General features: G+C 40.3%; 3 protein-coding genes across 5 annotated transcripts; 2 read left to right on the top strand and 1 right to left on the bottom strand.

Moving 5' to 3' along the window:
* Positions 1–366: 366 nt before the first annotated feature.
* On the top strand, positions 367–7,655 carry gfi1aa (growth factor independent 1A transcription repressor a). 2 transcript variants are annotated; one of them, XM_044368255.1, is made up of 7 exons: positions 367–484; positions 4,730–4,928; positions 5,108–5,311; positions 5,780–6,198; positions 6,477–6,614; positions 6,728–6,893; positions 7,047–7,655. In XM_044368255.1, exons 2-7 carry the CDS (start codon positions 4,817–4,819, stop codon positions 7,223–7,225), a joined length of 1,218 nt encoding a protein of 405 aa, XP_044224190.1. In that variant the 5' UTR covers positions 367–484; positions 4,730–4,816; the 3' UTR covers positions 7,226–7,655. The 2 variants fall into 2 exon arrangements, with proteins under 2 accessions (XP_044224190.1, XP_044224189.1); XM_044368254.1 differs by lacking the exon at positions 367–484 and adding an exon at positions 3,018–3,579.
* A 763-nt stretch (positions 7,656–8,418) lies between these two features.
* On the bottom strand, positions 8,419–19,016 carry rpap2 (RNA polymerase II associated protein 2). Its single transcript, XM_044367828.1, has 12 exons — positions 18,910–19,016; positions 18,600–18,645; positions 17,932–18,046; positions 16,274–16,372; positions 16,109–16,174; positions 15,926–16,014; positions 15,787–15,822; positions 14,599–15,685; positions 14,330–14,436; positions 13,659–13,739; positions 11,437–11,505; positions 8,419–8,668 (listed from the first exon to the last, which is right to left on the bottom strand). Exons 1-12 carry the CDS (start codon positions 18,962–18,964, stop codon positions 8,524–8,526), a joined length of 1,995 nt encoding a protein of 664 aa, XP_044223763.1. The 5' UTR covers positions 18,965–19,016; the 3' UTR covers positions 8,419–8,523.
* On the top strand, positions 18,982–25,430 carry glmna (glomulin, FKBP associated protein a). 2 transcript variants are annotated; one of them, XM_044367829.1, is made up of 19 exons: positions 18,982–19,087; positions 19,435–19,513; positions 19,721–19,846; positions 19,957–20,070; positions 20,224–20,332; positions 20,488–20,782; positions 20,926–21,025; positions 21,424–21,605; positions 21,770–21,823; positions 22,015–22,045; positions 22,471–22,560; positions 22,682–22,723; positions 22,882–22,955; positions 23,037–23,121; positions 23,260–23,369; positions 24,276–24,339; positions 24,635–24,770; positions 24,877–24,947; positions 25,042–25,430. In XM_044367829.1, exons 1-19 carry the CDS (start codon positions 19,002–19,004, stop codon positions 25,129–25,131), a joined length of 1,938 nt encoding a protein of 645 aa, XP_044223764.1. In that variant the 5' UTR covers positions 18,982–19,001; the 3' UTR covers positions 25,132–25,430. The 2 variants fall into 2 exon arrangements, with proteins under 2 accessions (XP_044223764.1, XP_044223765.1); XM_044367830.1 differs by lacking the exon at positions 18,982–19,087 and adding an exon at positions 19,141–19,337.
* The last annotated feature ends 530 nt before the right edge of the window (positions 25,431–25,960 follow it).

The following is a 25,960-nucleotide window of genomic DNA, read 5'->3' as shown; positions in this document are numbered from 1 at the left end:
GATTAAAAACATCTGACAGGAAACAAATAAATGCATAGAAATACAAATAAACCACAGGCTTGACTGTGTCTGCTGAACTATGACCTTTAAACACAATGACCAGGAAGTACTGAGCAGCTTTCCTCACATCCACACACCAACGTTCCCAATGAGATTCTTAGTATGAGAGGGGAAATTTACAACCAGAAACGGGCTGGTTGCAAACAAGGAGGAGCTGCTGATCACAGTGATGGATGAGGGAGGTGATTTGTGGACTGTTTATAGCATAAATCCAACTGAGTTTCTATTCAGTGTTTCTTCCGTTTTTCACACTTTCAAGGTTTTTCTTTTTTTCAGAATCATGAGGGTACATGATCACACAGCAATAGTCAGAATTAAACCAGAATTATCATCCTAATAAGTAAATCTTTGACATCAATCAAATCAATGTACAAGTCAACAGGCACAAACTACCTGACCTGACTGCAGAGCGGCAAGATTTGAGGTGAGAACACGCTAGAAAAAAACAGTCGTTTGTGAAACTCTTGTGTGAAAGAAGAACTGTCTTGTGGTCAGTAGCGTCCAGTAAATCATATTCATTGTGTTCACGCTCGGCTCCTATCTGAGGGCTGCAGTTGGTCCCAGCTGAGAGCTCAATGAGATTCAGGCCGGCCACTCCCAGGCGGGGGTTGCATGCGGTTGAACCCGAGGAAAAGGACTAAAATCAGATTGTAGCTGCAGGGTAAGCGACGGAGATAGTTTAAAAGAGAGAGGAGGGGGTGTCACCCTGTGGTTAGGGCTTCTGGAGCCAAAGGAACCTGTGAGGGGATGAGATAGCATGATGTGGTTTTCATTGAGATGCCACAGCAGTGTGGAGGAGCAGAGGTAAACGCTCTGACTGCTAGCGCCTGGACTAAACAAAGACATAAGCCAGGGAAAGTCAGTTTAGCCACAATAGGCTATTGTGGCATGAATCCATTTCACGTAGTATATTGAGTAAAATCAGCTTCACATGATCATGCACTGCAACTTTCTTTGGTCTGATATTCTGGAAATGGTAAAACTTCAGAAACATCAACTGAATGACTTTTTAAACACTTGAGATGTGTTTATTTTCATCTGCTGCTTTAGTTTCACTTGTTAACAGTTTTACTCCTGGAGGTTGTAGAAGTCTAACCTTTTGCACTCAATTGACTTAAAGTGAAACTATGTGAGTTTTGAGTGAACAAATAACACATTTTTTTCTCTGACTAATGAAGATTTAAATTCACGAGCAATTAAATGCACCCCTGCTCAAGTCAATACACTTGCTTCTATAGGCTCACATTGTCTGATATGACCAGTAGCTTATGGAGGGTAATGTTAGTTAACTTTAGCTTGATAGCAACAGATTTTACTGAGTCAGTCCACTAACTTGACCATTTTCCCTGCTGGTACAACTTTTATGTTATGCTTTGGCAATTATGTGTTCACATAGCCACAGAGGCCACTGCTCAGGAAAAGTTGTATAGTCTAACTTTAAAGTGAACAGCAGCAAATCACAGTGTTGGGGAGTAGCTAACTACATGTGTTTCAATTACTAGTTTAACTACAATTTGCTGTAGTTGGGTAGTGGTTTAACTACATTCACATCTCAGTAGCTTTTTCAGTAGTTATCTACTTCATGGTCATGTAGTTTAGGTAGTTAATTACAAACTACGTATTCATAGTATTCTCATGATGTTTTTGCCATACAATATGGCATAATATGGCACAGCTCACTGGCCACAGTTAACATTTAATGACAATCACCTCCTGTTTGATTAAAATCACCTGTGGTTTGTGACCAAGATGTCTGTGATCAAATACTGTGAAATTTAGTTTTTCCTGGTTCCACCTCAAGGATTGTTCCCTATCCTCTCCTTAAAAAACATCCTCAGGCGGCCTAGTTCCTAAATCAAACACACTTACACAGTTGTTCCTCTGTGTAATAATATGAGATTGAGATTCCAGACTCAGATTTGTATGTGGTTCGGATGTAGTCGAACCAATTTTTGAAAGTGGTTTCAGTTTGATAAGCTAAATGTATTTGAGAGTAGTTAAGATGTAGATGAACTACTTTTCATTGTGAAGTAGCTAGTAGTTTGATAAACTATAGTTTGAACTGGCAAATCAAGACAACGTTGTGTGAAGCTGCTGTGCACTCTGCTCTTCTTGTAAGTATTCACATACATGCGGTGTCAAAGCTGCAGCCTCTGGTATATTTTAAACTACGAGGAGTCCCTACAGTTTCTCTCTGTCCTCACGAGGGTCAAAAGGGGGCTTCGAGGTTGAGCTTGAGAAAATAACCTCATGTCTCACCAGCACAAGTCTTTATTTAACCTTGCGACTGTGATCTGCACCTTTGACAAGGTACACTGCTGCAAAAAGCAAAGCAAAAATACAAGAACAACCCCCCATCACCCACCCACCCACGCACACACACACACACACTTTCTCCCCCTGTGATCACTGCAACTGGGCTTCTATTTCAATCACATACTTGCTGTAAGACTTAAAGAACAAGAATCAAGGCCTGTGGGGGTAGAGATGAAAAGGGGGAGGCAAGAGTTAAAGACTGTGGCAGCACTGATAGCGTCTTCTCGACTTCGTTTGGTTTCCTGTTCTGAGTCAGTGTCTAACCCTGAGTTTGAACGCTGTCACATCAACACTGTCCTTCTCTCACTTCAGGTTTTTTTTCCTTACAAGAATAATCAGTAGCTGAACGTCAAACAGAGCTTATTTATGATAATCTAGATAAAAATATTAATTCGTATCTGATTGAATCTCTTTTATGGGATGTGACGGAGCAATCATGTGCTAGACAAAATGTTGCATGTGGCTGCATCTGCAGTTTACTGTTTGTTGAGCAAATTTTGAGATAAACTTTAAAATTTTAACTTTTGAACTTGAAATTCTGTTACTTTTTTTTTTTGCAAAACTAGTGTCTGATGATTTGTGTTGCTCATACTGTGTGAAAAATCATTTCTGTCTGCTCAGGAGGAGAGGTGGGAATTTGTTCTTAAAAATTGTAGCATTGTCACATTTTATGGACTGATTTCTCTTTTTGATCTAATTCAGAAACCAAAGTGGATATCAGGACCTCTAAAGAAAGTGACATGACATGAGAGAAATGTCAATCACAGATATAAAATATGTTCTGAAATAAAAATGAGTCACTAAAATGTAACATTTTGTATTTATACCTACAAACAAATATATATTTAAATTAGTGGGAACGCCAAAGAACGTAACATAACTGATTTATTTTTGTCCAATGCAAATGTCTTTTGGTCCCAGTGGACCACTTTATCAAAGCATGAATCAGTGTTTTTGTTTGACTGCCATGGATGACTAACCTGAAAATTAATTTCTGAGAGAGGGAGGGAGGGAGATATAGAGTAAGAGGGTGTGTGTGTGTGTGTGTGTGTGTGTGAAAGAGAGAGGAAGAGTGAATAAGTTTCAGTGTGAAGAGCAGAGGTGCTTGTGGTGGCTCTCTGCATTTTGTGACTGATATTTTGACACTAAGTTTGGACAGAGGTCAGGACTGCGTCGTTGTCTGAGCTGCAGTATCAGTGCTGTGTGAGTATGGGACATGTGTTTCAGCTTCATGCCTCGGCTATCTGCGCTTTGCTTGCAGGTATTTAACTTGTTGCAGCTGCAACAAACAACCTCGGTTCCCACATGGGACACGAATCGATACCGCTTTGCTTTGGTCCGACCTTGAACGGAGCATAAATCTTCGCTATGATTTGCATTTGAGACCGACAGATTTCTACCTGAGATCTCTTCCTATATATGCTGATTTTAATGCCTCCTGTTGTTATTATTTGTATCTTATCCTGCAGTTCTTTCAGTGGACAGACTAATTAGGCTGTGTATGGGCTGGGAGGGAGGGGGTTTTAATGATGTAAAACAATAAGGCTGAAGTCAGTAAGCAGAGTCTCTGTAAGGGATACCTCTGCTCCTCCACCAGCAGGCTGTTGTGCAGAGCGGCCGTGCGCGTCTCATTAACAGGATCACTTTACAACCAGTCAAACAAATAGGTCATTATCCATCACAGCCTGGCCGGCCTGCATCGGCCATCCACAAAAAAACACACATTTTATGTCTAATCACATTCAGGTTAAAAAGTTAACAGCCTGTTTGTGAATCATACGGTTTGATGAGACTCCAAAAAGACCCAGTATTTGAATGAAATGATAGTTTAGATCAGCAATCTCAACAAATCCAATCTCGGGTTTAATTTTATTTAATTTCTTGCAGTGTTCAAAAGTATTTTCAGCTGTGGACGCCACTTGAAATGGATGTATAATAGAAAAAAAACCTCGAAACAAAAACAAATAGGAATTTCAGGATTATTGTAATCTTTTTTTGTTTAAAAACAGTCAAATTAATATAGTTAATTAATATCACTAACCTACTATGATATTAATTTAGATCATAACTGTTTAGTCTAAGTCAACAGAAAACATCCCTGTATGAAAATGTAAACTTTATCTTCTTTGATTCCGACACATTTAAACCTATAAGTTCAGCACATACATAATGTTCTCTCCAATCCCATAAACGCTATCTACCGAGAGCCTTCGGGGGGGACGGTGGTCCTGCTTTTGGCCACCTGCCACGCGACACCTGGTAAACGATACAATCACTCTGCGCATGCGTAATAGCCTGCCAAAAATCCCAACGCCGTCTCGCCTGTCAACCAATAGTGTTCCAATCTGTCCAGAGATAAACTCAGAGCGGCGTGGAGCGGAGTGAAGTGGAGGATTTCAGACCTGAGCAGCCCCGACTGTCTGAAGAAGAGTAAGGAAACATGCCGAGGTCTTTCCTGGTGAAGAGTAAACGGGCCCACAGCTACCACCAGCCCCGGTACCCGGACGATGACTACAGCAGACTGGACACTATTCTGGCTCACGTGTGCGCAGGTAGGTCCATATATGCGTAATTACGCATGAAAATGATTGAAAATATGAGAGATTCGCCTCATGGAAATTATTCATATCTTATTTTCCTCATTAAAAAACATATTCAATGTCTTCTGTTATACAAATGGACACCAGTTGCACAGTCAGTCAGTTTGATTGCTCTCCATTGCTGTTATTAGAGAGCAAATCTCAGGTGGAGTTTGAGACCAGCTCGGAGCCACAGGAGGATGTGAGCGCTGGCGCTGACAGGCTGTCCCCCGGGTCCCGGCTGCTGTCTCCGGGATCGCTGTCCTCCAGCTCACCGCTGAGCTGCGGGGGCAGCGTGTGTGACCGATCCTCCGACTGTGATTTCTGGCGTCCCCCGTCCCCCTCCTCCTCACCAGGTCTGCTTACATTTATTTTCATCAAGACTTCTGCTACTACTGTTGTTTCAGAGGCGAAAAAGGGGCTGTGACGAAGAACCGCAAAGTGTTTTTTGAACTGTTAGGGTGGCATGATTAGGCAGGTGTTTTGTTCTGCTGCCATAAATCTATATATAAACTGTGAGTTGTCAAACTTTTAAACTTCTGAGCCTCAATTAGTGGCTAATTAATAACTTGAAAACAATCCGGTTATGGTTTTATTATTATTATGGAATACAAAAAAATCAGAGACTTTTTTAATGAAAATAACTAATGCAGGGATATATGGGTTTAATGAACACTCACACTATATTTTCAGTCGTTTCTTTTGTCATTTGACTATGACGCACGTCATGTAGCCATTTCCAGTTAAGCCTTATGCAATTTCCAAATCATCAAATTCATCCTGAGTAAGAATATCCGCTCACACTCATCTAAATTCATTTCCAGATTCAGAGAAATGCTCCACTCCCGCAGCGGAGGACGGTCATCACTTCAACACCCCGCTCTTTCCTTATTCCTGGACATCATACTCCGGCTCTGAGCTGAGGCACCTGGTTCAGGGGACATACCACCATCACCACCGCCACCACCATCTGCAGGGCCACAGGGAATCTCACTCCCCCGTCAGCCTCTACGAGGCACAGGACAGCGGCACAGAGCCTCTTTACGCGCAGCGCGGCCCCACGACAGGATGCTACCAGGATTATTCTTCAACGGCTCACCAAATCTGCAGGATGCAGGACGCAGACAAGCTATATCTGGATGTAAAGCAGAAGCCCCGCGGTTCGGAAATCAAGACTGAGAGAGATTTCGTCTGCTCTAGCCTCGAGGCAAATGGTTCATACAAGTGCATTAAATGTTGCAAGGTACGTCTGTATTTAATTAGTCAGTAAAAGAACAGCAGCAGTTATTGTTTAGACTAATATTCAGATTACATATACTTACTGATGTTTCATGAGGGATCAGGATGCAACATCTTGGCAATTATTTTTATGTGTTCAAATTTAATCCAATTGTAATTTTAACCATAAAACGGTGATTGGCCATGTCATATTTGTGGATAATCTTCCTCGGATTATAAAAACAGTATATTTTTCCTCACCATGGTTTTGAAATTCAGTGTTATCTGTATATTTTTCCAAAGGTGTTCTCCACACCTCACGGTTTGGAGGTTCATGTGCGGCGGTCGCACAGCGGGACGCGGCCTTTTGAGTGCGGGGTCTGCGGAAAAACTTTCGGACACGCAGTGAGCCTGGATCAGCACAGGGCGGTCCATTCACAGGTACCTCAAATTACTGCCATAAGAGTGTAAAGGCCTCTGGGCCCACATCCTGGCTGTAGGGCCACATCTAATATGTTGAGGCCTTCCACACTGACAATTGACATTTCTTACAGGAGAGAAGCTTCAGTTGTAAAATCTGCGGGAAAAGCTTCAAGCGCTCCTCCACGTTGTCCACGCACCTGCTCATCCACTCGGACACGCGGCCTTATCCATGCCAGTACTGCGGCAAGAGGTTCCACCAAAAATCAGACATGAAAAAACACACTTTCATCCACACAGGTGAGACACTGTAGAAACCGAAAGTCATTGTAAAATGCAAAACAAACAAAAAAACAAAACAAAACATGGCACTAGAAATCTCGCCGTGCGTAACGCGTAAAAACGACCCTTAACTGACATTTCCAACTGTGTGTTTTTTTGTTGCTGCTGCAGGTGAGAAGCCGCACAAGTGCCAGGTGTGCGGGAAGGCCTTCAGTCAGAGCTCCAACCTCATCACACACAGCAGAAAACACACAGGATTCAAACCTTTCGGCTGCGACCTGTGCGGGAAAGGTTTTCAGAGGAAAGTGGACCTGAGGCGACACAAGGAGACGCAGCACGGACTGAAATGAGCAGACATCGATGCTTTAACATTAAATCCTGCACTTTTAATCTACTATGAATGAACTGTGGATATAGTCTTGTTTTATTTTTATTTTATTTTATTTTATTGTTTGTTGAATTGGCATTTTCCTACTGTTGAATTTTAATAATTATTTAGCCTGAGATTCTGGTTGACTTTGAATAAAAGTTCATGAAGTGTGTTTTTACATATTATTGTTATTATTATTAAAAAGCTTAAACATTAACTTCCCAGGCTGAATATTTCCTAATCATGTCTGAAATCCTGCTGCGTCCTTAGTAGAAATACGCTTTTTTAATTTTGTCAATTTGTTAGATTTATAATCCGGGATTAAACATTAACTTTTGGAGCTCAGTTGTCAGTTTTTCAGTTAGGAATTAACTTCAATCTTTAAACATTTATTTTCTTATTAAAATGATAAGAAAATCTTTCTCATAATTTAGTTTTTTTTTTTTTAGGTTTTTAATCCACAAAAGCACATTTAAACACTGAATACATTTTAAAAATCTTTCTCTATTACAGCCCACTGATTGACTGTACGTTGTTAAAAAGAGAAGCTGTGTTAAACCATGAAGGCCATCAATCACGTCCCCAATCTATGACAGGCTAAAGTTATATCTCCAGTATTAAACAGAAAAACGTTTTGTTGCATGCGCCACCTGGTCAAAACCAAATGCTTACACACGCACTGTCAACATACCCATATAACAAATTATATTATGGTGCTATAAACTTGCATGTGAAGGAAGTCACTTTTATGACTGCAAAAAGCTCCTTCAGCAGAGCAATAAGCAGCGTGTCCACATGGCGTTTTCACTGGGAAAACCTGGGTGTGATTTATTTGGCCCTGCAGAGGTTAAACATCCAGAGCTCTAAAACATCAAGGATCTGATTTGCACTTATCTCTCTGCAGATTGTGTACATAGAGCTGCTGAACAATATACACAGGAAAAGAGACTCCAGTACTACATCCTAGATCAGGCTGTGCTGACCTGGTCACTGTCATGTTTGGTTAAACTTTCAAGTGCATTATCTCAGAGGGAACTTTCAGTATAGTTAAGGCACCTTGTGCAGAAAGAAAATGACAAATATCACATATATGTACATGTGTTCATAAAAAAGACCGTTTAAAAAAAAAAAAAAAAAAAAAATCAAACAAAAAATGTATTCATGGAAAAAATCTCTGATACCCACATATTTATTCTGTTCAGTCACAGATCCTGAGTGTGTATATTTATTATTCATATGTCCATGTCTGACTGTAGTGTGTGTGTTGGTGTGTGTGTATTAGCATGCTGGGCTTTTAAACAGCTGGACTAAGTTCAAAAGGTCCTGCTCCTGTAGACCGAGCTCCTCAATCAGCGTGTTTAAATACACTACTGATGCCGGCGTCTCCAAGGCCTCTCGAACCACTGGAGACACATCTGACAACCTGAAACACAAATCACACAAGATTATATATATACACACAGACACACACGCCTACCACTACCAAGACTACCACTGTTGCAGACTCCCCATATATAGACCAGACACTAAAACAAAACTGGAATATTAAACCGCTTATAAATGTAATGACATTTTTGGTGAACGCACAAGGATGCATTTAACACTGATAATAAAAACTGAAATAACATCTTCAATAGTTATTATGAAGCTATTAAGTTCTTATTTAAGACATATGTTCTGTCAGAGGATCCACTGCGCTGGGGTACTGAGTGCTGAACAGGGTTCACATTTTAAATGAAAGCAGGTTTACTGAGTCATATGATAACTTGGTTGAGTAAAATGCAGAACACTTTTAAATGTCAATCTGTGTATCAGATTTGAGAGGGATTCTAGTTTTTACTGAGCAAAGTTATCCAGATAATTCCGTAAATACACAGCACATAATGCTCAGAATCATCCAGTCATATCTAAACTTCATGTGAAAACGCTGCCCACTAAAAGGAAAGAAACTACACTCTATAATCTTTGCTCACAAGCATGCTCAATAAATATTCATCTGACAACCTGCATTATTTTAAGAATTCCTGACACACAACATACAGCTTACTAAACTTTCACACTCTCCTCCTCTGGTCATGTGTGTGTTTAGCCTGTATATATATATACAGCTGCATATTTAATAAGTACACTTACATTAGCTAAAATGGCTGCAGTTTAATACAACAATCCTGAAATAAATCCTACATAGGACAAAAAAAGTGTTCAGATCTTTACTCTCAATATAGAGAGTCATAAAGATGTGTTCATATTGCTGATTTCTACAAGAGTGACTTTGAATTTATCCAACATCTTGCACAGTTTTAAAGATCTCAGCTCCATCAAGCTTCTCTGTGATGAGGTGACACATGGAGGCTCATGTATCTGCACATGAACTGCGTGATGATCTATCAAGTCAGCACAGATCAACATCTATATTTCTAGCTGATTTCTCGTCCCCTCTTGAACCTTCTCCCCTCCCCCATACCTCCCTCCCCTCTCTACCTGTCCTGTCTACCTGTGTGGAGGTGCACTGCTGGTTAATCTCCGGTTCACCCCGGGGTCTAGAGTTGCAGGTGGGGCATCCATTATTCAGCTGGCCTGAACAATAGAGGCCAGACTGGCTCCACAGCTGCCATGCAGCAGATAGATAAGACAGCACGCCAAATTATTCATGATGGAGGAATGGAAGGACAGAGAAGCTGGAAGTTAAATAGGAACCAATGAAATCATAGAGTACCGATGGGACACATGACAAAGAGGATAAAAGTTTCCAAAAGGGCTGATGATGCAAAATGGATGAAATGACAGCAAACTGCCAAACAGTGCATTGATAAGCCAAATTTGCAATAAATACTGGTTCATCAGATAAAATCAAATCTTAGACGCAATAGTTTAAAACATTTACCTCTGGAGATCTACTCATTACATGACATCACCTGTCAACATTATAATATATTGTCTCTATTTTTGCCAGAATCCAAACTCTTCAGGTTTCTGCCTTAATTTTATTTCCTGAGCATTTATGGAGGCTAACAAGGTAAAAGCTATTTTATTTCAACCAAAGGTATGTCATACAACCCAGCCTAATTTTTCAGGGATTTTAAAAGACTATGATAATATCATTTAACTGGAAACATCTGAAGACAGTTTGTTCAGTATAATTTCAAAGTCCAATTCCAGTATCTGACATTTGCAACCTGCTAAATTTTGTCTATTGCTGCTTTAGAGAACAGTTTACAGTCACAGGTCTCCTTTTTAAGACTGTGACATTCATGTTACCTTCCTCATGTTGCAAAAGACTCCTTTGTGAACGCCTTTGTTCAGTTCCTGCGAGCTTACACTGCAAGTTATGATATTGCTGCAAACTGACCTGCGGCCACTGAGGGAGTCATAAATCAGAGTCAGCCGGGCATCAGGTGAAAGTTTTCCCAGCCAGGGCAATTTTAACATTGCCCATTTTGCTTGAATGTATCGAGAGGAGCTATTGTGTCTGTGTGTTTAACTTGACAGTGTACAGGACTGCTTGTGTGTGCCTTGTGTCCTACATCACGGATCTGGAGAGGGGCAATCAGGTGAAGATAAGGCCACATCAGGTGGCGTCTGTGTGTACTCAGACGGGAGGAGCACGGAACTGTCCATGAACTGCCAGCATGGCACACAGATGCATGCACGCATACGCGCACACACATGCACACACACACTATATGGCACGGGCTAAACAATGCCACACCACATAGCATCTTGTCAAATGCACAATGAAGCTTTAAAGCTGAAAGATTACTTGTTTTCTTCCTTGTGTGAGGAACTGGATAGTTGGTAAATGTCTAAAGCTGATGTGCAGCTTTGATTTGAGAGTCAGCAATTAACAGACAAATATAGCGTGTTAATAATATAGTTTTAGTTATGACGTGCATATTATCATCATTGCATCTGATCTTTCACCACACTAAGTGTTGCTTAATCCTTTAAAAACAACAGTTAGTGTAAAACACTTTATTGTTGTACTGACAGCTGCACGCACACACAGGCAGTGAAGGACAGTGGTTTTGAGTTTGCTGACAGGGTGTATTTCCAGGGAAACAATGGTCCTTGATTTCCTGGTCATTTTTTTTCTCTCATTACTCTGAGAAGCAGGCTGTGCAGCTGTCATGGTGCATCCTCCCTCACCTCTTAATACTGACACAACACATTCACACTATAATATAAACTTACAGATGGAGAAGTATAACAGCAATCAGGGTCCATTCGGGAGTTTTGTGGATGATGTTTGTGTTGGTGAACCTGTTTGGAGAAAAAAAAAAAAAACAGAGTGAGCAACAGGTCACCACTGCTGAGTCAAAGGTCAGTCATAGCTCAAAGATTCATGAATCTAATCAAAGAATACATGTGAACATACATACAACTGGAGGTACGAGCAACCGTCTCTTGGCAGGTGCCAAAAACACACAATCACCTGATCCTGATGATAAGTAAACTAGCAAAATAAAATGTGCACAAGGCCAGACCAACCACCACAAACACTGGCTGCAATAGTGCAGTGATGGATGTTTCTCTGACAGCGTTGTGTATATTCTTTGGTTTGAGCCTCTTGTCAACGGGGGCCTCTTGACAGCAGAAAGAGAATTCCTGGAAGCAGGACTCTGGAGGTGTTACCCTGCTGTTAAATCACTGACACAGTGATTTAATAGCAATCCCCTTGAAAACATCCTAACCAGCCAATGGGAACGAGCAGTAGCTCTATGGCAGGAAATGTTTAATTCGGGAACAAGATTTTTTTAATGAAGTGAGATACTAACTACGACAGTGCAAGGAAAATATGTATAACATTTATATTATGTAACAAATGCCACATTAAAAAAACTTAAATGGTCTTATAAAACAATACACTATAACAAAGGCCAGGAATGAAAAGGGACTACACACTCATGCTCCATACACACACACACACACACACACACACACACACACACACACACACACACACACACACACACACACACACACACACACACACACACACACACACACACACACACACACACAGGTGTTTTCACTCATTTTTTCACAAATTTTGCCTAAATTTCTCGGACTCTCTTGTTAGTTTTGTTGCATCTGTTTAGATGGGGAAAATTGCACCTGTATCATTCTTATAGGCATTTTTATTGAAGACATAAATGATAAAATTAGAAATGGCTGAATTCCATTTAGCTCCTTCAGTTTCAGGGTCCTGGTATTGCGCATGCTGGCTCACTGTCACAGCTTACTGGGGTATTTCAATGAAGCAGAGACATCGTTAATGTGGTTCTGCTTCCTGTGCTGTTTCTACTATGACAAGTCAAAATGATTGTTGAAAAAAAAAGGGCCTATTGGTTTGTGAAGGTCCAGCACAGCTCTACTGATCTTCATGAGCAGAAGTCTGATCAGAAAAGAAAAACACGTGTAATACAGTGTGTAATGTTTGCAGCAACAATGATAAGCACATGGTGGATATTTTGTGTATCTTTACAGATAACTGCATTTCCAAAAGGCAAAAAATAAAAGTCACAAGGTCAAAGGGAAACAGCACGTCCAAAGTCAAAAACCACACATAGATTACATCTATGTTGATTTCTCAGACACACACGCACACACACGCGAAATACATCTGTTAAAACACACCAAACACTAACTTGTTGAGTTAATGTGGTGAGACAATAGAGCAGTCATTTTGACTTGTCACAGCAAGAAAATCACAGGTGGAAATTATAACATGAATGATGGCTCCGTTCTAGTCAAGAGTCCCTGAAAGTGATAACAGTGAGCCAACAAGCACAACACCAGCTCACTGATAACAGAAGCATCTAAATGAATGCAGCCCTAATTTATGTTAACAATTACACCTGTGCTATTGCTGCTATGACATGTTCAAATGTCTGCTGTGATAAAGGCCCATAGTTAAAGTTACTGAAACCCTTATTATTATTGTCATGTGTCAAAGCCTGCAGGGGGCAGCAGAGCAGTTCATCAAATTTTTTAACAATGTTCGGCAATTTGAAATCAATTCTATTTTTTCATAACAAGTTTAACATTTTAATTTCTCTTACAATATTACAGTGATTTCCTGTATAGATGAATTGTATGTTTTTGTTACAGCTAGCAGAAAGTTACATTTGCAGAACATTATGTCTTATCATGAGCTAATATTGCAGTTTACTGTAATTATGAATAAAGTAATAAACAATCAACAGTATATCCTGTGTTATGGTGTCCCTCACTAATTTATTATGAAGTTGATTACATCACTATCTCATGAATGTTTCTGCAGAAATGCTGCAGCAGTGATGTTTACTGTCATCCTATTATATGCAGAAATCAGGCCGCATGTGAAAATGATCATGCCAAAAAAAGTGTGTGTGTGTGTGTAAGTGTGTGTATCAGAGTTTGTGTGTTCTGACCTGAAAGTCCTGACCAGGTTGTTCAGGTCGGTGGTGACCTCACTCATGGTGAGACGCAGTGGACCCACAATGTTTCTGAGACTGAGAGGCAAAGAGATGAGGAACAAAGACAAAAAAAAAAAATACAGTTAAAAAATTGTTATTGTCAAATAATCTATGCTATTAATTATTAGGCTTCCAACAGATACAATAAATACAGAGCACAGGAATAAGTTGATGTATATGACGTTTATGAAACCAACATAGTACTATAACTGCATACCACACTGCTAGAGCTCAACAGATTCTTACCCACACTGGCCACACATGTAAATAAAGTACAAACACACAAACTGTGAACACTTTAGTGCACCAGTTTGGTACCAGCCAAGCTACAGTTAAAATCATGCGTTCAAGTTAATATGGTATGCATATGGTACATTTGCAGTAACATAATTTGAAATAATTTGAAATTGTTGGAGCCTGTCAGTTGAATTAATTAAATTACTAACTGGTCACAGCTGAAGAAGCACATAAATACACTGATGCAGGACTTTGGATACACTCATGCAGCAGTGTCCACAAAATGAAACACTTACCATTTAAAAACAAAAACATATGCAAAGGAATTCATACAGTGAAAAGCGTCACACATGTGGATGCAGGTGCACAAATAAACCACACACACTCACCAGCTAGTGAGCTTCTCCACTGTGATTCGTTTCTGGATGAGGTGCTGAGCTTGAGAGTCCACAAGAGGCAGGACTGGATCTTTCGTGCTCTTGTTCTGGACTGTCACCTGATGGGAGAACAGACAAGATGTTTGAGTGTTTTAGAGAGAAAACTTCAATACAAAACTCACTGCAAATTTGTTTTAACATCACATTTTTTTAATATAGTGCCCTCATGTGGCCACTGAATCTTACAACAAGTGCCTCTATTCCTTTCTTCCTTCACTCACCTTATTTCCATTCAGCTCCTTTACTTCCTCGGGCAGAATCCAGGTCCCCTTGTAAAACTCCCTTACTCTGAGCTCCAGCTGCTGGGTTTCCTTCCTCAGCATCTTGAAGTCCGGAGCTGCGGCTGAAGGTCTCTTTTGTACCCCAACGTCGACCCCTCCTCCGTCCTCCTCGCTCACTTCATCCTCGAGGTCATCTTCATCCAGCTCCTCGTCTTCCTCTTTCTTTTCTTCTTTCACATCAGCAAAGGGGGAGCCTAGTGAATGCTCGGCGCCGTACAGGAACCTCAGGGTCTCGTCTGTGCTCCATTCCTTTAATGTCCTTCTCAAGCACTCGAGAAGATTCAGCCGGATGGAGTTGGGTTTCGCTTCGGCGGAGTGGTTCTTGAGTAGATCCCGAAGCCCCGCCGCACCTCTCCTGCTCATACCCACCTCGGTGATGTTGAGGCCTGCAGTCAGAGTTGAGGAAGGGAGATCTGCCTGAGGTCTGGTTTCTGTTGAGGGGTTTGACTCAATTAATGGAGGAGAGGTGACTGGAGATGTGTGGTCTACCTGTGAGGGGTTTGAGTCCACAGGGAAGGGTGCAGTGTGAGTGACCGGCTCAGATAAACTGCACAAATTCATCTTAGCGGTAGCTTCTTCAATACAGCCTCCCTCCTCTTTGGGTGCCTGCTCTCCGCTAAGCTGGGCTTTGGGTTTTTCGATTTCACGTGGTCTTCTATTCTCATCTTCTTTCATTTTTCCCTCCTTCTCTGCATTTTGACTTTCATGACGCTGCAACTCCTCTTTATCTCCTTCTCTATTCTGTTTCACTCTCCTCTGCATCTTCCCTCGATCTCCTTTCTCGTCTTCATCTGTGCGTTTCGGCAGGTCGCCCCAGTGCACTCTGGGTCCCTGTCGCTGGGAGACCACGCTGGAGACAAAGTCCTGCTCCTGTTCTGCGTCGCTGCTGTCGCTGTGGCTGAGCCCGGCTGCAGCAGAACGTTGCTGAGAACCGAGAGTCTCTTCTGGTTGAGCAGTCAGCGGGTTCTCAATGTCCTGCTCTTGGAGACGCCTCTCTGACAGCCTCACCTCCTCACCAGAGCTCCCACTGGACACACATGTTAGTTTCTTTATTATTAAAACTAGATTACACTCAGAAACAAAATGCATTTGTTTGCTAGTTGATTCAGTACTGATGCTGATACGTACCCATCTCCTTTCTTCATCAGTTTAATTTCTGCAGGACTGTCAGTGAGAATGGAAGCAGTCACACAGTCTTAATATGCACAACATTATATTCAGTGATTAGTTCATATTCCTGATTCAGGACATGGAGCAGCACACGTACCTCTCGTGCTGCCTGAGCCAAAGCGGTGTCTTCGATATTTGTAGTTCAAACTCTTTAGAGGCTTTGTAGCAGAAGTTACTGCAAAAACACTACACACAGAGAAAAGCAAAAAGAGTCTTTTTCAGGAAAATGGTGTTGTGTACAAAATATTCATTTTTTTAAGCCACGTGTTGCAGCACTCACCTTGCGCTCTGTGATGTCATACACCTTGTTGGTCTTAGTACATATTTTGTACTGTTGAGTTGAGATCTGTAAAATGAACAAAAGAATGGAGTCAAAGAAAAATAGTTAAGACAAGGATATTTATTACTTAGAGATGATTATAAAGGCTGATACAAAGAGTCTTACCTTGCCTAATTTATTTGGACATGTAGGATAACCACACAGTTTAGCGATGGATCTCTCCTCTACAGCATCTTTGTAATTATCAGAAGTGATGAACCTGGCCTATGAAGAAAGCAACAACAAGAGTTAGAAATAATTGTCATCTCATTTATTTTCATGATACTCTCATTGTCGGTGTATTAATGGTTCACCAATTCCATCATTATTAGGGAATAAATTTTGCCTGTTTGAAAAGTTTGTTTATCACCGAGGGAACAAAAAGCTTAAATATCAAAATTTAACTTGAGAAATGACTCGTAGGCTGACTGATAGATGTGAACTTTAATGCACTGAGGATTGAATGTTACACAGTCTAGACTAGATGCTGAGACATTTCACAATCTGGTAATTTTAGATGTTTAGATTCTTATCCATTATGCAATACTGTACCATCGGGGAGGCGTCTGATCCCAAATTTATTCTGCAGCATTACAACGACCCCAAACATACAGCCAGAGTCATAATAACACTGAAACCATCTAAAACATAAACTCTTCAGCCACAAGAAGAACAAGGAGACCTGCAACAGATGGTTTGGCCCCCACAGAGTCCTGATCTCAATATCATGGAGTCAGTCTGGGATTACATGAAGAGACAGAAGCAACTGAGACGCCTAAATCCACACAACAACTCTTGCAAATTATCCAAGACGCTTGGAATGACCGACCTGCCAAGTACCTTGAAAAACTGTGTGCAGATGTACTGAGGAGAACTGCTGCTGTTTTAAAGGCAACGTGTGCTGACACCAAATTGATGATTTAATTTAGTTTAATTTAATTTCTTCTCTTTACTGAACCTTCTATGCAGTTAATTGATAAATAAAAACTATTAATGCCATTATTTTTGAAAGCGTCCTCACTTTACTTTTCGTGCCTAAAACTTTTGCACAGTACTGTATGTCCCAGTTGTTTGAGATGAAGGTCATGATTGGGGTATGATTATTTATTCAACATAAAATCAGAAAAATCTGTAATAACATTTTGTTGTTTTCACAAATTAGAGCCAGATCAGTACAGGTGAGTGAGCTCTAATGCAAAAGCATCACTATTATCACTATCACTAATATTTAAAAATGTAGACCTACCCATGTTCTTTGGATAGAATCACTGTAATACTCAACATGGGAAAGCGCTGATTACTCATGATGGAACATCATGAATAAAATGTTCTAGGGCTGCAATGACAGTATAAAAATAATCGCCAGCTATTTTGATCAGATCAATTAATTGTTTTGAGTAAAAAAAAAAAAGCCAAAATTCTCTGGTTCCAGCTTTTTAAGTGTGAATATTTTCTGGTTTCATAACATCTTTGGGTTGTGGACTGTTGGTTGTGGACAAAACAAGACATTTCTTATTTCAAAAGAAGGCTTTGGGAAACAGTGATCAACATTTTTCACCATTTTCTCACATTTTATAGACCAAACAACTAATCAATTGTAGGGGAATGAGGGTCAGGCAACTGAAGAAAATATATATATAAATAATGGAGAAAATAATCAACAATGAAAAAAATCATTAGTTGCTGCCCTAAAATGTTCCACAATTTGTTCAATGTCACACTAACAAATTGTAAATCAGGTTTATCCTAGTCCCCTTCCCAAACTGAGCCCGGATAATACATACACAATCAACCAGAAAGTCGTCAGCCACACTGTCCTCCAGAAGACGCTCCACCACCTGTAGTGCTCTCTTCTCCAGCTCAAGCTTCTCTCGCAGCTTCTCCCTGATTTCTTCTCTCCTAACAACAAACACGAAGGAGTGAGTAAAAACTGGGCAGAGACATAACTTTACAAGCAAAAATACACTTCTAGTTAAATATTAGTGTAACGTTACAAAGTAGTACATTAGCTAGATATTATTCAGGCGCTCTTTTGTGCCCACTGCCATCAGACTGTACAACAAGAACCGTAACCACCACTATCCTCATCCTACCTAACACACTCCTCCATCCTATGTATATGTACAGTACGTATATGTATGTATATGTATGTGGATGTGTATATGTGTGTGTATGGTGCTGGTCGGCGGTTTGAACACACTTTCTCGTTCAAGTGAGTACTACATAGCTACATCTACCACAATCATTACTTCTGCACATATGTTGCACAACTCTTAAGTCAGGTCGTGCAGCCTAAGTATTGTACTGTGCATAATGTTTATAATGTACATAGATTGAATTCCATTTACTTGACTTTTTATTTTGCTGTGTTTATTACTTCTAGTTCTCCCTCTGGGGATCAATAAGTCTTGTATTATTAGTATTGATACAGTAAACAGATGCTCTTTTACACCTTCTTGCTTCCTCTTCAGCAGTCAGCGCTTTGACGCGTTTTCCACCTGCCAAGACAAACAACAACACGGTTAAACATGCTAAAAGAAAGACTGTCACATGGTCCCAAATGAGAATAAATCACTATGTTACGAAAAATATGCGACGTTGCTACGTTTCAATTCAATCAACCAGTGAACGAGCAACGACACAAACCGATTTTGTGCTACATGAAAACACGTTTGAACTCATTTCTGAGCTCTGTTAGACTGTAAACACCTTCAGAAATCTTAATATCTTCATGTAACACCGAACTGTGAAGGAAAAACAACCTTTTTTGGAAGTTTTAGAGGCGCCTCCGCCACTTCTTCTCCCCACAGTCTCCATGCTGTTTCTCTGTTTTGCTCTTTTTCAACTTTGACCGATGACGTATTTATTCCTACGGCGACCGCGAACGGACAATCTTAAGTGTCCGTCAGGTAGCGTGGTTGTTTTCACCGGGCTGTCAGGGTGAGTATCTACCTTAACATTGTCCTGTTTGTCACTTTTATATTCGGCCACAAAGCTTAGTTTTGGCGACTGTGTGTATCTAGCTAAGATATATTTAACATATCTTGTCAGTGTAACGTTCAAGCTACTTTAGCATAACTGAAACTAAGTTAGCATCCATCCTGCACTTCTGTGTTGACAATATATTGTCCAGTTTTCTCTGCCCACTCTCTCACAGGGTTTATGTGACGCTAACCTGAACGTAACACAGGTGTTTGTTCACGTAAATGAATGATTAACAGTCATGTACAGCCAGCTAGCTGCGGGACTCTCATGTATGATGTGCATTGTTTTGACATGTTTTGCAGGATTGCTGTGTGCAGAGAAACTCTACCTGAGACAGCAGGGATGGCTCTGGAGCAGCTCAGTGATATGGTCCAGAGATGTGTGAGTATATTTGCAATGATATGAAATAAAGAAAAGCAGTAAATTCTCACATTTGAGAAGTTTGAAATAGCGGATCATTGTTTTGTTTTTTTTGATGAATTTTCTGTCAATCAACTTATTGATTTATCATCTAATTGTTCCAGCTCTTCTTCCCTGCAATAAAATTTCAATGTTTTCTTTATTTTTATTTGTTTCTCTTACACACAGCAAGGGGTCCCTGATGACAGCTACACCACAGAGGATCATGATGTTTTCACAATTGCCGGGCGGACCTGCATTGAGGAGGGAAACAGTGTGCAGGTCCTCAGTATTGTCCTGGATGACAAAAATCAAGTACGATGCTCAGCAATGACCCTGACCCATCTTTAAGCATGTAAATTTGTTTATAAGTTAGTTACAGATTGCTCTGCACACATAACACTGCTCTGTCCCTCGTTCTCTAGGACATAGTGAGATGTATGGGTTGGAATCTGCTGCCTCCCCTGGTTCAGGTTCTGCTGAAGAAAGAAGACAAGAACCTTCCTCACTGCCTGGCCATTTTCAACCACTTACTAGAGGTTATCTGCTCAGTAGTTGATTAAAATCATGGGATTGGTTATCAGAGAAAATATGCTATAATCTATTAGCTCTATTGCCTTTCTTAAGATGTGTCTAAATGTGTATCTTACTGTAAATGTGTTCTTTGCACTGCTCTGGTTTGGTTTTCCCAGGTGTGTAGGCCCAAGGAGTTGCTGATCGGTCTGTTGGAGCAACTGGAGCAGGATGACCCTGACACCATCGCAGAGAGCCTCCATCTGCTGTTGAACCCTCTTCAGAAAGGTAAGGAACATTTATTTGCATATGTCCTACAGCGTAAATAGTCCAATCACTGTCCTTTCTCCTACTCAGCCTCCATCTTCCAATATTTATCTTTTCCCGTTTCTCAATCTGCTTTTCTGTTTTCATCTCGTCTCCTCCCTCTCTTCCCCCCCCAGTGCTGCTGTGTCTGGGCAGCCGTAAGGCGTCGTCCTTAGGTATGACCCTGTCATCTGTGCTGGACCAGGTGGCCAAACTGCCTCTACCTCACACCAAGGAGCAAGAGGAGGATGACGTCTTCTCACTTTGTCGCTGCTGCACTGACCTGACTACGTTTGTCAGGCCCTTTGTCCGAGAGGCCAGGCAGAACTTTCTAAACAGTAAGGTGATGAGTGAGAGTGCAGGCAAGATGTCAGTCAGAGGGGACTGGCTGTTACCGGATAAAGAGGAGCTGAGGACGGAGCTACTGAAGTTGTGAGTGACAAATTTGAAATGTTTCCCAACCTGGACTTGCATTGAAAACATCTGCCCATATTTTATTTCACTTTATACTAAAAAGCTCTATGGACCCAGATACTGATGTCAAGGTTGCCTGTGTGTGTGTTTCTGTCTTGCAGCTGTATGAAGACTCTGAGTCACCCTCTCCTGGAGGTACAACTCAAGGATCCCGACACCCTGGCTGTGTCTCCCCTCAGGAATTTTGCCACAGAGATTTTGGTACGGCATTAAAAACGCCACACTACATTAAAAATCAATCCACTCTGATATTCTGGAAAGAGCTGATATCATCCTGTAAGTGTAAATGTCGTGATAAGTCATGCTAGTTTGGCTGGTTTTAATATGTCATTTAAGATCTCAATTTTTGTGACCACTGGCAATTCTCTTAATGAGTTGCACTAATTATGATCATCATGGTCTTTTGAACTACCACTTACTATTCCTACTCATTACAAAGTCTGCAAAAAATCCAGCAAAAGAACAGCTTACTTCCATAAAAATAAGCTTATTTAAAATATACTAGAAGTTGTTTTTTTTTTGGGGGGGTTTGGCTATTCTGGACTCACATCCAGCTGATGTTAGATGTTGTTAATGGTGAGTGTTTCTGTGTTGTACAGAACACCCTCAATGCCATCGGAGAGTCCGTCCCCAGCCTCGTGTACCAGCCTCTGTTAAAGAGGAAAGAGGTTCCGGGCTTTCTGGAGGAGGAGGTGCGTTATCCCAAAGAGTCACTAGCCAGCCTGGCTCACCTGGTGTTTGTCCATCATCTGGCTGCTGATACATTCCCTAGTGTTTTCAGGTAAGATAGAGGAAACGTCAAGGATCGTAGGATGTAAAGTTTCTTCAGGCTTTGCTGGAAATGAGGGCCGGACAGTTTAGATGAAGATTCATGCTGTTTGAACAACTATTTAAAATATGATTTCAAATTCAAACACCCTCCTAACTCCCTCTGTGTCCTTGCAGTCCTGTGTTCTGTCTTCGGTGTAATATGGAGCACGTCTGCCTCCTGTTGTCCAAGTGAGTACGTTGCATTACAATATTTTTTATGTGAGCATTTGAAGCTCTTCAGTTTGATCTCAGTCAAATAAAAAGCACATTATTAAGAATTGGATTTATCTGTTAATATGTGAAGTTAAATCTTGATTGTTCTGTGTTGTGTATTTGAATTAAACACCTCATAACCTTATGTTGAATTATTTTATTGTCAGAACTGATGAGTCCAGGATTCAGAAAGGACTGGTGAGTTAAAGCTCTTTCAGTGTTGTGACATACTGGAGATTAGTGGTTTTCAAATATTTGGAGAAGACACGTTCACAAAAACAAAATTGTGACAACAGATTTCTTCAAGTCTGTGTACTTGTTTATTTTAAGAGTATGATTGTAAAAGCAAGTAGAGCTTTTTAAGTCTAACTTGAAAAAGTTGGAAAGACTAAAATGAGCTTAACTGATTCTGATGCTCATCTTGACTGAGGGTCTTGAGAACTAGTTGAATAACTTCAATGGAAGTTCATGAAAGTTTATGAGAAAGACAAAAATCTGTAGCCACGCAATCAAAAAAAACTGTTGGATGAAAAACTTTCATCTTTTGTTAGATCGTTACCTCTAACAGTCAGTTTGGTTTCTAATCCCGTCTTGGAATGTTGGGTGTTTGCCTCGTGAAACAGGAGCTGTACGAGAAGAGTCTGGTGCGGGTAGAGAATGGCAGTCTGCCTGCAGATCTGTTGGAAATCAAAACCTTCCTCACGGTGCCTCAGGTAAACACAGCTACACCCTCAGCTTATCCATACAAACCTGTTTTTTTACTCTGCTGTGATTCTCATAGTGCGGTTTTTGTTTTGCTGGCGCTCAGTTATTGATTTCACCGTTGTTTTTCAGAACTTAGTGAAGGTCATGACGATATGTCCGAGGCAGGATTTGGTAAGTCTGTAAAAGTTGGTAAAACTGTAACATTAGCTGTAGTTGAAGATGGTGTCAACCCCGACTTTTTCTTGTTTTTCTTCTCATTTATTATATCTTGGAACTTTTTATTTAGTGTTTAAAATCTTTATATTTATATTTTTCCTCTTTGTCACCAGAGAACTAAAGGTCTGAAGGTGTTCCAGCTGAGCATTGATAAGTTTGGCACTGAAGCCAAGTACAGTTTTTTCCAGTAAGTTCCAAAGTCATGAGAAACATTACTTTGTTGTTCCACTTCCCAGTGTAATGACTTGTATTGGTCGTCTTGTCTCAGGTACATGTTGAAGACCAGTAATCACTCAGGAGTTGAAGGCTATGTCATCAAAAACATCAAAAACCAGATAGACGTTGCCCTGCAGGTGAGATGACATTTAAAATTTCACTGTGACTGTTTGCTCTGTCACTGCTTTTCACTGATTTTGATTGAATCGACTTAGAGCTAAATAAATCTGTGCCAGTTGTGATCACAAATGGTCTTTGTCTCTCTCCGTCTTCAGCCCGGTAACAGTAACACCTGGTTCGAGGGAGTTCACCTGCTTCCTCTGCTGCGGAAGGTTTTCAGTCTCCCAGACGGCCCAGAAACCGACCTCCTGCAGTACCTGGACAGGTCAGCACATGAATTCATTTACTAAAGGCCTGATCAGAGGTCACAGTGGTTTGGAGCCAATCCCAGCATGCACTGGGCAAGAGGTAAATGTACAAGTCAGACTGGTAACTTGTACACTGCCTCGACCCGCCCAGTGATAACACATAATACTGTTTAAGGAAAATGTCACACCCAAGTTGTGTTTATTTTCCCTCACTGCAAGATTATAAAACATGTTAATGAGTGCTGATCATTTTAAGTGAACTCAGTTTAATAAGATAAACAATTAAAATGTTGACAAAAAGGTCACGTTATGAAACATTATTTTGCTTCATAATGTCACATTGAAAGACACTCAAGGATTCAAAAAAGTGTTTTCTTTGGAGTAACTGGATGTTTAATGTTTATCAAATATTTTTCCTTTGGAACTTGAAACAGAACAGAAAAACATTTCTTTTACTTGGTAGAATTATTGATGTTCTTAGTAGAAACTGGTAGCAAGGTTTTGGTGAGCAGTGATAATCATATACAGTACGTACTATATAATCACTCAGTGAACTAAATACTCAGTTTTATTCCATTTTTCAAGTGAATAAAATGTTAAAGAATACTTTAAAAATAGACAGTCATTAAATTAAGTAAAAAATATTAAGCAAGAGAAGTTTTTTAAAGTCATGAAGAAGAAGAAGGTAGAAATGGAACAAATGAGGAAGCATTATAAAATACCTTCTTACACTCTTTCTTTGTGTTTGACTAAACAATCTCAGCTCAACATCTGTATGTTAGCTTTTCTCTGTAGCTTTCAACCTTATTACATGATCTTAACTGGATAATTGGAAAAAGCAAGTAAGTGGACCTTGATTCGGGACTGTTTTTTCAAACGACTACGTCTAAGATGGGGGGGGGTTTTTGTGTTGTTTTAAACAGAGTGATGGAGTCTCTAAACCTGCTGCGTTACCTCGTCATCAGAGACAAAGTGACTGAGAACCAGGTGAGATCATCCGTCAGTACTTATCTGATTGATACATAATAATAGTTTTGTTAAAATGTTATACAGAGTTCATAAAGACTAAGGCACACTTATAGGCAAAAGACCAAAATCAGTGACAGGTAATGATGGTTTGATACATTTTTCTGTGATTAAGTTACCCGCTGTTATCTCATGTGGTCAAAAGGACAGCTGAACGTCCAGCCACATGTTCCTGATTCCCAGAGTGCATCAGTACCAGGTCAGTCAACCTCAGCTACACTCATCATGTTTTCCTGCTGCTGTTTTGATCTGGCAGACGGGGATCTGGACAGAACTGTATAAAATAGAAGATACATTCCTGAGGCCCCTACGTGTTGGGTTGGACATGTCGAGAGCCCACTATGAGAGGGAGCTCTGCAACACCATGGAGTCCAAGAAGAGCAAGGCCAAAGGTCAGACCGAAACGTGTTTACTTAAACTTACACCGACCTTTATCAAACAACACATCAGCTCGTGTTCTGGTAGCGTTCTGACAGCATATATGTGTGTTTTCCACAGATGAGTCTGTGCTTTCTGTGTCTGTCGGTGACGAGAAGCTGCCAAACATGACACCAGAGTCCCAGATTCAGGTCAGTGAGTGTTTTATACTGCAGCTAAATTACACAACACCGATGAAGAGTACGATGACGGCCTGACTGACTGAATTTGAATGTGCTCTTTCAGGCTCTGCACTCAGCCCTGCACACGTTCGACATGATCAAGAGCGTGTTGGTGCGAATAGAGGAACTCATCGAGGTGAAGGACAATATTTAGACTGTGATTTAGTTCCACTTCCAGACATCCTCATCATCTCAGGGCCTAGCAGGCAAAAAAAAGCCTTCTGCTGCTTTTCTGTTTGGTTTCATTTTGTTGAAAATTTGAATGTGGATGCATCATTTTGAACGGTTAACAAACTGTGCTGGTAGTGTTTCAAGTTGTTTTCAGCATGTCTGCTGGCTAATTAGAATGAGGTGTAACTGTAAAACATTGCATACAGTGTCTGTAAAACATCCAAATAATGGCTGGGAAGTTTGTATCACTTCTGTAATAAATGTTCATACTTTTATACACACCAGTTTAGTACCTGCTGTACTATTTATTCTAACAAGTGTGATATTTTCTATGGGAAAAACAATATAAATAACAACAATAAAGTTGTGATTGGCGATATATATTCAGAATATGGCGTCTGTACTTAGACTCCAGTCATAACTTGTTTAAATTAATTTTATCAGTTTGTGAAGCTATTTATTAATTACAAAAGTAATAAAATACAGTCAGTGATCACTCTTTCCTTATTATTAAACAATCATTGCTGTGTCCTTTGATAGTTTCTATATGCAGTGTTTGGTTACACTTCTCTTACATTAACTTTAAATTTGTCCCACCGTGCCACATAAAAACTGAATCACTGGTGAGCTGTTGACCACTGACACAACTACTGTACTGTAAACTGGAAAAAATACACATAAGTAAATGTAACAAATAGTAAATTACCTATTTAATAAATGTAAAACTGTTCATCCATGGACACAACAGCCAATAGTCACACCAATATAACGTCCTCAGTTAATACTTTTAACTTTCTTTAAAAAAAGACAGC

This window comes from Thunnus albacares, chromosome 12, assembly GCF_914725855.1.
Source record: "Thunnus albacares chromosome 12, fThuAlb1.1, whole genome shotgun sequence".
Lineage (NCBI taxonomy): Eukaryota > Metazoa > Chordata > Actinopteri > Scombriformes > Scombridae > Thunnus > Thunnus albacares.
The sequence above is the reverse complement of the archived record's forward strand: the minus strand, read 5'-3'. Positions and strand labels throughout refer to the sequence as shown.